This window comes from Giardia intestinalis, chromosome 1, assembly GCF_000002435.2.
Source record: "Giardia intestinalis strain WB C6 chromosome 1, whole genome shotgun sequence".
Classification (NCBI taxonomy): domain Eukaryota; phylum Fornicata; order Diplomonadida; family Hexamitidae; genus Giardia; species Giardia duodenalis.
Window position 1 is genome coordinate 844,855 of NC_051856.1, and position 13,700 is coordinate 858,554.

The 13,700-nt window shown below is 47.5% G+C and overlaps 4 protein-coding genes across 4 annotated transcripts; 2 read left to right on the top strand and 2 right to left on the bottom strand.

Annotated features, from left to right (window-relative positions):
* Positions 1–45: 45 nt before the first annotated feature.
* Positions 46–1,206, bottom strand: GL50803_003599 (Ankyrin repeat protein 1; the record flags this gene model as incomplete). Its single annotated transcript, XM_038046080.1, has 1 exon — positions 46–1,206. The coding sequence occupies one exon, from the start codon at positions 1,204–1,206 to the stop codon at positions 46–48; it is 1,161 nt and encodes a 386-aa protein (XP_037901607.1).
* Positions 1,207–1,219: 13 nt separating this feature from the next.
* Positions 1,220–1,729, top strand: GL50803_003598 (Nup53/35/40-type RNA recognition motif-containing protein; the record flags this gene model as incomplete). Its single annotated transcript, XM_001706348.2, has 1 exon — positions 1,220–1,729. The coding sequence occupies one exon, from the start codon at positions 1,220–1,222 to the stop codon at positions 1,727–1,729; it is 510 nt and encodes a 169-aa protein (XP_001706400.2).
* A 165-nt stretch (positions 1,730–1,894) lies between these two features.
* Positions 1,895–11,437, top strand: GL50803_0016436 (Kinase, Uni1; the record flags this gene model as incomplete). The annotated part of the gene is made up of 1 exon (XM_001706346.1): positions 1,895–11,437. The coding sequence occupies one exon, from the start codon at positions 1,895–1,897 to the stop codon at positions 11,435–11,437; it is 9,543 nt and encodes a 3,180-aa protein (XP_001706398.1).
* Positions 11,438–11,588: 151 nt separating this feature from the next.
* On the bottom strand, positions 11,589–13,676 carry GL50803_0016435 (Ankyrin repeat protein 1; the record flags this gene model as incomplete). Its single annotated transcript, XM_001706345.1, has 1 exon — positions 11,589–13,676. The coding sequence occupies one exon, from the start codon at positions 13,674–13,676 to the stop codon at positions 11,589–11,591; it is 2,088 nt and encodes a 695-aa protein (XP_001706397.1).
* Positions 13,677–13,700: the final 24 nt, after the last annotated feature.

Here is a 13,700-nt window from a genome sequence, read left to right on the forward strand (position 1 = left end):
CAGACGAGTTGAACCTTTGAATGAATGATTTGCAAACACAGACCTTTATAAACGTCTACTAAGGCAAAGAGGCTCTGATAAGAGCGGGTATGCGTCACAGAAGCCAATGCTCTGTGCATACTCCAAACAACTCATCACTCCTTTGCCATTCCACCGAGAAGCAATGTTACGCTCATCAGGCCTATGTAGTGAAAAGTTCTGGTAGTGAGCTTCGTTGTATGCAGATAACAATGTGACACAAGCCACAGATTTCATTAGCGTCGCATAACAGAGCGCGTTGTTATCAAAAACATCATGCTTGCTCAATTCCAACGTGCGAAACTGTTCAGGGCAGTATCGTATCAAGGCCCGTATGGAGTCCACTTGATCTTTGCAGCAAGCTATCATTATTGCCGTCTGTCCTAATCCGTTCGTTTTACCGAGAAAGCCAGGAGCCATTTCTATAAGTCTAGCAATGTCCTTAGTAACTGCAGCGCGCATCCAGCGATCGAGATCTAGTGCGTCAGATAGATTCTTGGCATGAGGATCATTTTCTAAATCTTGAGAAATACTCTCGAGGATGTCTAGTGCAAACAGGTGGTCGATAAAAACAGTTTTTGTACGATCTGTGTTTCGGACATGCCTTTCCAGAACAAAGAACATTCCTGATTCGTAAGTAGACAAGAACAAGGCCACATCAAAGTGCCGTGCCTCAACGGCAAGCATCAGAGCCGTCTTCCCAGATACCCAGCTCGACGGTTTAGTTCCGGAGCATTTTATGTGTGCTTCGGAATGCATTTGCAGGCATGCTTCATAAGGAGCAAGGCTTCTCACTAGCTCCAAGAACCCTCCTTGCGCTGCTAGCATGAGCGCAGACATTCCATTAGAGTCCTGAAGGCCCAGAAGACATCTTCCGGCGGCTCCTTCTTCTGTCATTGCCCAATTTAGAAGTGTGCTGGCTAGCAATTCCTTCTTGGCGCGTAGTAAATACATTAGTGCGCTAGTTCCTCGAGGAAACTCTTCGCCACCAAGGAGAGAATCATCGGTACGGACGGAAAGGTCGAAAGCGGAGACTCCTGCGAGCAAGTCAGCAGGGGTGGACACTTCTTTAAGATATAGAAAGAGATCGTTTTCACTGGCTAGTGCATCCAAGTGCCCGGTAGCTGGTAGAGCTTGCGCTGCTATTGCCATGTCCAAACATTCCAGAAAGTCTTCTTTGTCCTCCATTTTAAAATCCAACATGCAGACACACTCAGTGGGATTTTCCTACCAGAATGACCCGTACAGCCTTTCCTCCCGCGCTCTAGCAACCAAAGCGGTAGCAACAATGGATGTTCCCGGTCAGCACCGAAAGCTCGCTGTCCCAGAACCCATAGATCTGGCGTCTGTAGACGAATGGGTAACTGTCTATGGGATTACTCCATCCAATCTTTCGCTGGCTCTTCACGCCCTTATGAACTTTGGGACCATTATGAGGGTCAATTACGCCAATCACCATTTTATTCATGTCCGTTTCAGAGACGCCCTCTCCGCACAAGCCGCGGTTTCTGCGAGAGTAATCTGTCTCAGCAAGATCTCCATCATCGGCCTTATCCCCTGTCTTGTTAAGGACTTAGACAACGACATAACACTTTGTCACGAGCTTGACCTACCTCCTTATGTGTTGACAAAAAAGACGCCCCCAGTGGTCAGTAATGGAATACTCGAGCGGATAATAAATTGGTTTGCGACGCTTCTTAAATCTGATTAAATTGGGCCATTTATTTGCTACCTGCTCACACTATCTGCTTGTACTCAGCTAACGTACTCAACTAACGTATTCAGTTGATTGCTGTATGATCAGTGATGCGAAAGAGTTGGATTACATGCCCGTCATGCTCATAGCGGAACATCAGATTTGGAGATTAAAAAACTAATGCGTGCGAAGTCACTGTCACATCACAAACGGCCTGTTTCTGTGTTGAGCACTCGAAGTGTGTCGCGCGCACCTCGCAGATTAGTGCGGGGCAGAGATCGCGATCCAAATCAAGATTACGTTCGATCCTTGGTGGCCAATCTCGAGTGCAAGAATCCTCTCGAGCTGACCACGGCGATTCGAGAGCTAACAGATATTTATGTGTCTAACAAGTATTCAGAGGTCTTTTTCTCCCGCGACGTGCCTACTAAAGTCTTTAAAGCAACCCTCCAAAACAGTCACAACGCTAAGATATTTGCTCTTGGGAAAACGTTTTTAAAATGCTTCATGGAGTCTTGCGCCTCGCAGTCTTCTTATATATTTGCGAACCTCAGTATTGATTCTAAAGAATATAGTAGAACCAAGTGTCTAGATTCTCTTCTCAATTACATTATTTCACAGCTCAGTGATAGTGAAATGTTATATAGTATTTATTTCTATGTGCTTGTGGGGGACATAATCTCAACACATCACGCTTGTGTGCCATTCGTGCACACACTATCACCAATTCACTTCATTCAGGTGTATCTCAACAAGGTGTGTAACAACCTCGATATGTGCTCGCAGACAACCAACTCTCTCTCCATTGTGCAGTTGAATCAAATACATAGGGGCCGCGGCAATGCCAAGGACGGTGACACCAGCGATGGTAACGAATCGACCAACTCCGGGATGACAGTAGCCTCCAGTCTTTCTCTCGACGAGGATTGCACTATGCCTACGGTTTGTAAGCAGTTGGATGATGCGCTATCGGAGATCTCGTCAGCACGGAGCATTCTCTCTAACTTTGCTGAGACGGTGTTTAGTAATTCTGTTCCAGGACAAAAAAGAAAACTGCGAAAAGAGACCGCCTCATATGGCAAGCTTCCTTTGATTAATACTGTTCGCTCGGAGGGTAGCAGTATGGTGTCCGACCGCTCATCCATCGAAATTAACAACAGTCAGCACTTGGACTCTGATGATAACGAGGAAGAAAGTGGCTATTATTCTCAGTCTAACAATGGTGACTCTAATACCAACTTAAATAGTGACAGATCAAGAGACTTTGGCGAGGATTTGTTCGACGAAAACGATAGGGAGGAGCGACAACCCACTCCACTTGACCACCAAGAATCAGCAGTCTTTGTCTCACCACGTACCTGCAATCAAGAACCTAGTCTACACGGCACACAGGCATCCACTGAATTGGCTAAAGACTTACAAAAACAAAGTCATGCAGGAGTGAAAGAGCCATCTCAAGATGTGAATATAAGAAATCACTCAAGGTCTTCTTGCAGCAGAAGCAGCGCGTCATTTTGTGAGAAGGATCGCTTGCTAGAGCTCCCAGCGCTAGGTGATTGCATTCCTGAGATCCCACAACCAGAGCATAAGGATGAGAGCGTCAGGGGACGACCACCTGTCACGAGAGGAGTCAAGGTCAGACTCCCCCCTATGGTGCATGACCAACGGAATACCTCGAAAGAAACTGGAGCTTACGACCCATTACTAAATGACGCGCTTACCCAGGAATCATCTGCGTCTGCGATTCTAACGCCATTTAACTTGGGAACTATATCGGAGGCCAAAGTCTCGTCTGCCGAGCTACAGATGGTGCAAGGAGAAGAGGCTCAATCCGTCCTAGGCTCTGCAGTCCCCGTTCTTAACCTTCACTTGCCGTTAGCTGTCAATCCTGAACGAGATCCTGTTAATGAGAGCTCGTCTCCTGCACGGCAAGTGCTCACAACCGCGCGGCGACAGTCTAGGTATATGATTCACAGCACTCAAGCTGGTAAGGGGCGAACGAATGCTGTTGCCTATGGGCAAGCTTCACACAACAGAGCCGTCGCTCCTGGGGTCAAGAATCGCTCCTCCTCAAACCTCCTCATCCCGCCTTCCACACCAAATGGAACTCTTTCTAACATCGGGGAGCCATTTTCTGGAGCAGCTCGTCAATTTTACCCGCAAAAGGACAAGTCTGCTGACTTTACACATGCGGAGCAAATTGAGAAGGTCGAAAGACGTGCAATCTGTGGCCCATTGGCTTTGGCATCTAAAACGAAACCTTGCAGGCCCTCTATCGTTCCGCTTCTATCACTGAGTTGTCCAGCTCAACAAGAGAAAGACCCTCCTGAAATTACCACCCAATCAACACCAAAGCTTTCTCAACAAAAGTTTCCCGGTCTCAGTCTAGGATTATCCTTAGATTTGAAGTCTGTTCACAATCGGGAGAGTACAGCACCTTCTATGAGTCATCGAGGACATCCAGGACGATTCGGTGACACAGATTCTCCTGCCACTGGTCAGTCCTACACCGGACTTAATCAGGAGACGGCCGATTTTGTGTTTGATAAGTATCTTCAGGTTCTTTCTGAACGGCGGAAGGGAATTCCGGAACTCGTGGATGTTGCTAACCGTATTGGCGAGTATACCTTTATGCGGGACTATCCCCTGCTATGTTCTCTCAGTCGCGATAAAACCTATTCACACGGGTCCGCGAACTTAACAGCGCGTTCCACACACAGTAGCCTTTCAGTGTTGACTACATCTACTTCCCAAGCTGTTCAGGCGAATTACATCGTCAATCACCTCTATGTAACCCATAACTATTACACTTATTTAAAGGAACACAAAAGACGATACCTTCTCTACAAGCTATTTGGTTCCACTCATACCAGGGATTTGTCTGACTATGAATTTAACTTCTCTATTATGTCAACCGAGCTTTTGCCCCTGGTGCGTCTTCAGAGAGTGGATCTATCTAGGGAGGATGTCATTCGCCTCGGTGTTAGCTATATTCTCTACCACTGCATCAGGAACCTTTCAAATATAACGCTGAGGTACTTCCCCAATATCCTGCCAAGCATATGCACAGACCTTATTTCACTGCATCAGCGTAAGACTGGCTTCATACCTGCAGTGGTTCTAGCGTTGTCAACCCTCGTCAACCAAATACACAGCGCAAGCCAAACGCGCATAAGATCAGACTGGATGCGACTATTGTTTAAGATGTATAAGTATGCTAAGCTTACCTATGACTACATAGATGTGGACACGGGGGAGTGTGTGCCTGAAAGTGAGCTGAATGTCTGCCACGGGGGCGTAGAAGTCACAACTGAAACTATGCAGGAAAACTTTCTAGTGGAGAACACTGTTTCCCCGGCAACAGGCCTGCCAAAGCGAAAGATTGGAAAGAGGCATGCAGTAACTCTTCCAGACGACATGTTCTTACTCCAACGCCTCGAGGCTCAGCGGCGCATGTACTGCATAGATATGTATACTCTGTCTTTGCGGTTAAGTACTTTAGTATTGATGCCTTATTCCATCTCTGCTTGTGATGATATCGCATGTTACTTGGCAGTCATTGCTGACCGGCTGGCCACTTCGCATGCAAACCCGATGGTGCGGGGGCTTGTGACAACGGCGCTTCTTCCATCGCTTCTAAAAGTCGTGGAACTCTTTCAGACAAGACGAATCAATTCTCGCCTTCACTATATTCTTATTGTCCAACGAATCCTTGAAGTTATGAGCCTGCTAGCGTCGGACTCTTTTGTTCGTGCCCCTAGCCTTGTGACATCCCCTGAGCCTCCGGTGGTTAGAGCATTGGTCAATAACAACGTCTGCTACACCACCGATCGATCAATGCAGAACATTGATAACATGCTGTGCGACGCGCTGGTGTTCAACGAGACTAATCTTAAGTGGCTAAGACGCTATAGCTGTCTGATTTTCCTAAACACACGCATAAAGGATGAGCTCTCGGGAATGTATTACAGCAAGCCTCAGTGTCAGCACTCCTTTGAGGTCTACAAGATTAAGTTCTCCAAGTATATTATCACCATGATTAGACTTCTCCGGTACCACTTCCTCAAGGTGGCTCAGCAGCTCTCCACAAACACAAAATTAGAGACCACAAAGATGTTCACTGCTGCAACTCATAATAGCACCCACAGCTCTCACATCGCTTCGCGCCTGGTTGATAGTACGAGAAGGCAAAGCTTTAAGCTAGCAACGAGCTCGTTCCATGCTCCAATATATATCACCAAATATGCCAATCTACCAGAGAATGACTATCCACGAGGATTGAAGGAGATTGCAGAGTACACTCAGGAGACACGGCTGAAGAATTTACCTATGACTTCGCTGGCTACCTTGTGCACTCTAGAGAGCCATGCCAATATTTTCACAACGGCACGACTGGACCACATCCCCCTAACGCGCTGTGATGAAAGTCATCGTTTTAATGTGAAGGAGCTTCTCAGAAACAACGACTGCCACAGTATCATCGGCACATGGTCATTCTTATTTGACTTCGAAACAGGAGTTTTCCCACAGTATCTTATGCTGGCCAAAAATGGCTCGGATGTTCAGGTTCAGACAGGTGGTGTCAACTTCTCCAAACACTTGGGGCTTTTTGACGATTCTGACCTTCTCAAGGCTATGCCAACCGCAGAGACGGTGGCAGAGGCCCGAACTCAGCACACGTCAGCAAAGGAGCTCCTGACAGAGCTTTCCAAAAATGCGCTCTCTGCACCTACAAGCAGAAAGTCTGTCCTCTACGTCCTTTATACGCTCGCTGAGTTCTTCGCCATTGAAAACGTTGATCTTTATATAAAGCCTACAGACTTGCGAAAATTCATATCGTTTCATTACAAGTCGTTCTTGAAGCTGTACAACGACTGTGAGGTAGATCTGATTGAATGTATTTTAAGTACCAACAACAGCGTGAGTCTTCTCGACCTGTGCAATGGGCACCTCAATGTACTTTGCTCTCTCATTCAGATGGATTCTCCAAACACCCGGCAATATTTCTATGAACTTCGCATCATGCAATTTCTTATTCTGCAGCTGTCAGTCGACAATATTGATCAGAATAGTGGCTGGCAGAGAACAATTGCAGAAAGCGACGCTTCTACACTCCAGAAGATAAACCTTGCTAAGGCAGAGGCCGATAGAGAATGGGCTATAAAGGTGGCATCTGCACAAGCCCAAAAATTGCTACCTCCTATCTCTATGCCATATTTACGGTCTGATAACCCCACAGCCACTCAAGATCAGGCCAAGAAACCTTCGGGAACCAGCCCCACCAAGACTAGTGTGTTCTTCAGCACACCGACACGTCCTTTGAAGCAAACTGCTCATAGTACCGGATCTCACATTCTAGCGAATAAGGATTATGAACTGGGTGATCTCAGAGCCAATGCTAACGCAGTATCTAGTATGATAGAGGAAGATGTGGAAGACAAGGTAGTAACTACCGTAAATGGGAGTCAGGAGTCCAAGAAGAGTGCTGCAACGTCACTTTCCACTAAGCCATCAGTGTCTGCAATCTTAACCCCTGGATTGGAAACCAAGCTGATCACAGACAACAGCTCCACAATGGACCTATTGGAAAAGTCAGAGATCACCGACTGCAACATCAGCGATCAGCTGCAAGCGACAGCAAAGCAAAAGCAACCAGTTGAGGTAATTAATGGAGATGCCATTCCATCTATAGACACTCTATTTGACTATCATGGATCTGCTGTCATACACCCCCTAAAGCTCCCCAGCACGGAATCTGAATTGATGGGCTCTCAGCAGTGTACTGACAGAAAAACACCATTAGAGGGCATCAAGCACAAGAGTAGTCTGGTGATCACTGCAGTTCCAAAGCGCTCAACCCACATTTACGACGACGATGACAGCGATAGTTGTTGGGACGACGAGGCACAGAAACGCGGCATAGAGTTGCCAAAACGAGACTCTAAACAGCGGAGGGCTAACGAGCTGGAGCCACCTAAGGCTGATAAGCCCAGTGACGCCTACTCATCTCATGGAGACTCAAGTTTTAGTGACTCTAGTGACCTACCACGAGCTCCTCCTGCCACTGTGCCCAAGACCTTCGGATTCACTCTCAAATTACCAGCCGTTAAGGTTTCAATCGATAAGCAGAACGTAGTACTGGAAAAGGAGTCCAATTCTCAGAACATAGCTGGTGGCATTTCACAGTTTGAAGCCGCTGCCGATTCCCTAAACCCCAAATTCCATTTAGTTTTAGGGAATAGAATCGCAGCCAAACTAGAAACTGCACACTCTCTTCCACTAGCCACGGAAGGTTGCCAGGCTCCGGAGCCGGTTTTAGAAGTGGAGCAAACAGATACTGAGGGTTTGAAACAGGGCAAGCAGAGGCAAAAGCAGCCAAAGGCAACCAAGTCAGTGCTTAAGAGGACCAAGTCCACCTTTTCTAGCAGTATCAGCCTGGCTGGCTTTACCTCTGAATTTGTTCGCGATACCGATGCGAAAAATAACAAGGAACAGCAGCGCTTTCTTACTCACAGCGCAACCGTGGCAAAGCTCAGTGCTCAAAATCGGCAGACGAGCACTGCCCAGGGTAGTCCAGACAAATGTCGCATCCAGCCGGTTTTACAGCATGGAGTACAGGATCCTCTCCTCGTTGCTCAAGAGTCGACGCTCTCCACGCTCTCCGGTTACAGAGACTTTGAGCATGGAAATCCATCAGAGCTGGAGGCCTCTGATCTTTTGGAGTACTCTCAGGCCAGCGCTTCAATAGAAAAGGCGCTTCACCGACCATTATATATCCACGAGGAGCTACACTATACTATTCTGCGAATTGTTTTGCTATTGATCATTGTCCCCGAGACTGGTACTCTCGATCCGATGTACTGTTCCCAGTTTCCAGCCAATGATGGCATGCCAAACATTCTATGGATCCTTCACCACCATCTTAATCATCCGAGAAACGAGAAATTCGCCCTTAGGTTAATATCTTCCGACATTTCACCTGCTGCTAAGCGTCTCTTACGCCTCACCTGCTATACTCTGTTTGACTCTACCTTGTATCCCATCAAGGACGCCACTAAGTTTTCACTCATGGCACAGGGTGCCTATGGATCTGTTTATTCTGGGAATGTATCGCTGGTTACAGAGGACAATCAGACCAACCAATCATTCCTGACTCCAGTAGCGGTCAAAATCCAGGACAGATCGAAGTCAATTTATGACCGGTGCGTCCTTCACGATATCTTTAACGAAATAACTGTAATGGAACGGTTAGCCAATTATAGCGGAGTTAGTCGAATGTATGATTACGGAGTTACGAAGGATGGATACTACATCATCATGCACAAGTACGTTACCAGTCTCAGGGATCTCCGTCTCAAACTCTTCGACGACCCAGCCACACTGCAATCCAACCAATTGCTGTATCATCCGGAGCCAAAGTATAAGCATCTGCCTATATACGGCCACGAACTGTCTTACATGAAGTACATCAGAATCTATCTTCTGATATTCATAAAATTCCTCCGACACCTTGAGTACCTACATACTGCTGGAGTCAATCACTATGATATAAAGGCCGACAACGTATTCTTTGATCCCAGAACAGTTCAGTGGTACTCTAAACTAGCTAGACTGGATGAAAATAGCAGGCCTGCCGGTACTGTTGACACTGGGACGCCTATTACAAAGATTTTCCTTGATAAGATCTTCACCGATTACCAGGCTGTACCATCGTACGAACTGCTTCCTTTTCGCATTGCAATAGCGGACTTTGGAGAGTCGATGGTCTTTTCAGATGAAGAGAGCTCCTACACACTCATCAATAAGGGGACAGAATATAATAAATCGCCAGAGATGCTGCTCTCGGCAAACATGGTAGCCCAAACCCGGTCTAACTTTGATCGGCGTCGTCCAAAGGGCGCTGGAAGCTCTTCAGACATCTGGTCTGCTGCATGCTTCCTTTACGAGCTATTGACAGGTGACATCTTGTTCTTTGACTCTGACTGGATCCGCTTCTTTATCAGAGTCACGAAGGATAGCTATCAGAGCAACGTGCGAGCAAGGGCACGTGACAAGTCAGCTGCCCAATCATTTACATTTGATCATTCAGGCAAGTTTGCTCAGCTTTACAGGGGAGTTTCGCTTTCTCCAGAGAAGAAGGCCATGTTGGGGAACTGCCAGCCAATAATAGACCTTCTTGAGTTTTGCTTGGTACCAAACCCTACTCTGCGCCCCCAAATAAGAGACGTTATCGCCATGACCGAGCACATATTAAAGGTCTATTTTCCAGAAACCTACATGTATAAGCCCGAGTGTTACTATGTGGAGCCGGCGAAGGCGGAGCCATTCATCAGTAGCAGCTTTTGTTTCAGCATTATCGGAAGTGTTAATGACTGCCTGGTCAATCCTAGCGATGCCCTTGCACCAAAGCTTTCTATTGTCAAAAAGCAATGCGAACAATCCCCGAACTCTGTACAGAAGCAATTGGAGAGCCATGCTGCTATACCCAGCTACCTTCTTGCGACGGCTCAGCTCACTAGCCCTGTGTTGGGTCAACCCTGTGCCACGCTTCCTGTCAAAGTGATGCCTCCTGCCACTAATATTATAGATGGGTTTCTGTGGATAGGGTCTGTTTCCGTCTTGCGGCATGCAGAGCATCTTCTGGCATATAACGTTACGTCTGTGATTGATTGCCTAACGACCTCTCTAGAGCAGTCCATGGAGACCAAGCGAGTTATAGAAATGACCACTATCCACTATTATAAGCTCCCCCTTGTTCTCACACAAATTATTAATCCCACGTCCAACAAGACGCTCTTTCTGGGTTCTCCTCGCGAAAGTACTCCGGGTTTACCTAAGGCAGAGTTCCTGCGATACTCAGCCGCCCTGGACAGCGTGCTGGACTTCCTGCGCAGAACGGTCACCCATGGAGGCAGGTGCCTGCTTTACGACGAGAACGGTACCGGCCTCTCTGCTGCAGTGGCAATAGCCATGCTCGTGGAATTTAGATCTCTGTCTCTGTTTGCTGCTTACCTCCACGTCAGGAACCTCAGGCCTCACATTGCACCTCCCCTTCCGTTCTTAGATTTCCTGCACTACTGGTTCTTATTCAGAGTTCGACCAGGAATTAAGAACAAAGACTTTCTCTATGCGAACTCTTCGTACTTCAGACAAATTCTTTTCAAGCCTACACCGACATTTGAGCAACTTATTAATCTAAGGATCAGTAAGGCGCGATATCAGTGTCTTTGTGGCAAGATCTTCTTTATAGTCAAGCCAGACGTGAAGCGGATGCCGACATTTGTGCTTTGCAACTGTGCATATACACCGCAGCTTTCCAAGGACTCCCCAGGAACACCTGGAAAGGCCCTGAGCCAACCAGCCTGTCCTACTCTATCGTGCCGATCCATAATCAATCTATTCATGTCTATTTACGGATTGCGTCTCGGACGAATCCTTTGGGCCTTTCTTCCTGCTCGAGACGTTGTCTCTAATTGGAAGACAGACACGATGGGAATAAGGAACATTCCCTCAACACCCCACGCCATCGAGAGAGCCTCAGCAGACATGTATAACAAGTTTACGGGCCTCGACAATATGCGCGCTCCAATCAATCGCATACCCCGACAGAGAAATTGGGAGCTCTATTACTGCAAGATTTGCGGGCTGGTGACCCATGCTGCTGATGCTTCCTCTCCAGATGCAGTACAGCTGGCTATTCTGGCAAACTTTTCCCCGAAGTGACCATGATAATAGACTGGCCCCACGCAGGTGTTCTATGACTTACTGAATGTTCTTTTGGGGTAAAATTTACAAAGATGAACAACAGAGTGCAAAAGTTAGAGGAAGACAATGCAGGATTGCGGCGCGCTCTTTGAGCCCTACTGCTGCTAATCTAGACACCGCGTAAGGATATAGCCCTAGCCAAAGTGCCGCACTGAGGACACTTGGTGATTGACTCAGGGTTAGATGTGGCAATCCTGTGGCCACACGGCGAACATACAGCAGCCTCGCCCAAGATCGGAGACACAGTTGCAGAGCAGGAGCGAAGAATGGTCGGGTCACTGGATATAACGTCGATGATCGCCACCTTGAGGTCCTCCGGGTCTGCGGCTTTAGCGCCAATCTTAGTGCGAAGTAGGCTAGCTTCGTTTTTCGCACTTAGTATATCTTTTCCCATAGAAAACTGCTGTCTTTTAATTTGTTCCAGCTCCTTTCTCACCTTTGCAAACTCCCTGAGAATCTGCCTAATCGTGCCGCTGTCGGCTCCACCGCTACCAAGTTCAGAGGGTTCTTGGAAGAATGAGTTCAGGGATTTATCCTCGTAATACGAGATATTTTTGCTTACATCTGTATTTAACTGCTGGAGTGGCTTTGTGTCCACAGAAGCAAGCGCCTCTGTGCCAGTTTTATTGAGGATATGAGGTTGCGGGACATACGTTGATGGATTGCTAGTTTGATAGAAGTCATCACTGTCCTGTGAAGGCGTTTGAATGGCAACAGGACCGCTGGGAATAGCAGGAAACTGAGAAATAGACTTCTTTCTAACACCACGAGGTATGTTAGTAGGTAGAATAACTGCATTAGCCACATGGGCTTCTATGTCAGAGCACTCGTCAATTGACACTCTAAGGCCTCCAGAGTGTCTTCTGGGAGCACCAGACACAGAGTTAAGTCTTTTGAAGCGGTGCTTCTTTTCCCTAGACAAAGATGGAGCCTTAGGAGGGACAGTCGTCATAGCCTTGTATTCAGCGCACTCTCGCTTCAAGGCATCTATCTCTCTATCCTTTCTTGTTACAATGTCGCTTAATCGCTGTACTTCTGCAGTAAGCTTCACCATCTCATGGTCCTCAGAACTGGCGAGAAGGGCATCCAGTACTGATTGGGATTGCTGCTGCTCGTTTTTCACGCGGTCTATTTCCTCTTTCATAAGCCTCACTGTCTTGTTCAGGGCTTCAACTTCATGTCTGGCGTCATCATACTTTTCTGCTCTGCTTTTATATGTAGCTCCCTCTTCCTTAAGGCGCTCGATTTCCATAGCGAGACCCTTATCATTTTCCAAGTGACTCTTATCAACTAAGGCCTCTAGCTTTTTAATTGTATCGTGTGCCACCATTAGTTCATGCTTAAGTTTCTCAATTGTATCTGTGTCGGCTGCTTCTCCTAAAATAGGACTAGCCTCGGTGTCTGCTGAGATGCATTGTTGGAACGAGGCATCGGGGTCAACAATTGTATGCACAACAGACTTAGAGTAAAGGTAATCTTGTTGACCGGTTGGGAAGGTAATGCTGTCATTTTTGCGTGCAACAGAAACCATGCGCATGACCTTGGCGTTCTCCAAAATCAGAGGACCCTCTGTGTCTATTAGCAGCTCAGCGACCGAGCCGTGATTGTTCCAGACAGCCGACATTAGAGCTGTCCACCCATATGGATCCATGACACGTGCCTCAGCGCCCATGAGAAATTTAACCACAGAATAGTGTCCATTCCACGCTGCAGACATGAGTGCGGTCCACCCCTTCTGATCGACCATGCCCTTTTCCCGTTCGTAAAGGAGCTTCACAACATCTAGGTGTCCATTCCAGGCCGCACACATTAACGCAGTCCAGCCATCTACATCTTGCATCCCCACTTCCTCGCTGTAAAGATAATTCACCACTTCTAGGTGTCCGTTCCACGCAGCGGACATGAGTGCGGTCCAACCACTGCAATCACGCATGCGGATTTCCTGGTGGGATAGGTAGCGAACACAGTCCCAGTTCCCAGACCACGACGCATACATCAGCGCAGTCCAGCCGTCTTCATCAGCCTGCCCAAGCTCGTAAGGCGCGAGCATCTCCACGATCTCAACGTGACCTTCCTGGGCCGCCAACATCAACGCTGTGCGTCCCTCTTGGTCCCGCTGTCTAGCATACTCCTCCAAAAGCTCTGCAACTAGCTCGGTGTTCCCCGCAAACGCGGCCTCCATGAGCCTAGTGGTCATCCGCCCAATAAATTTTATAGAAAG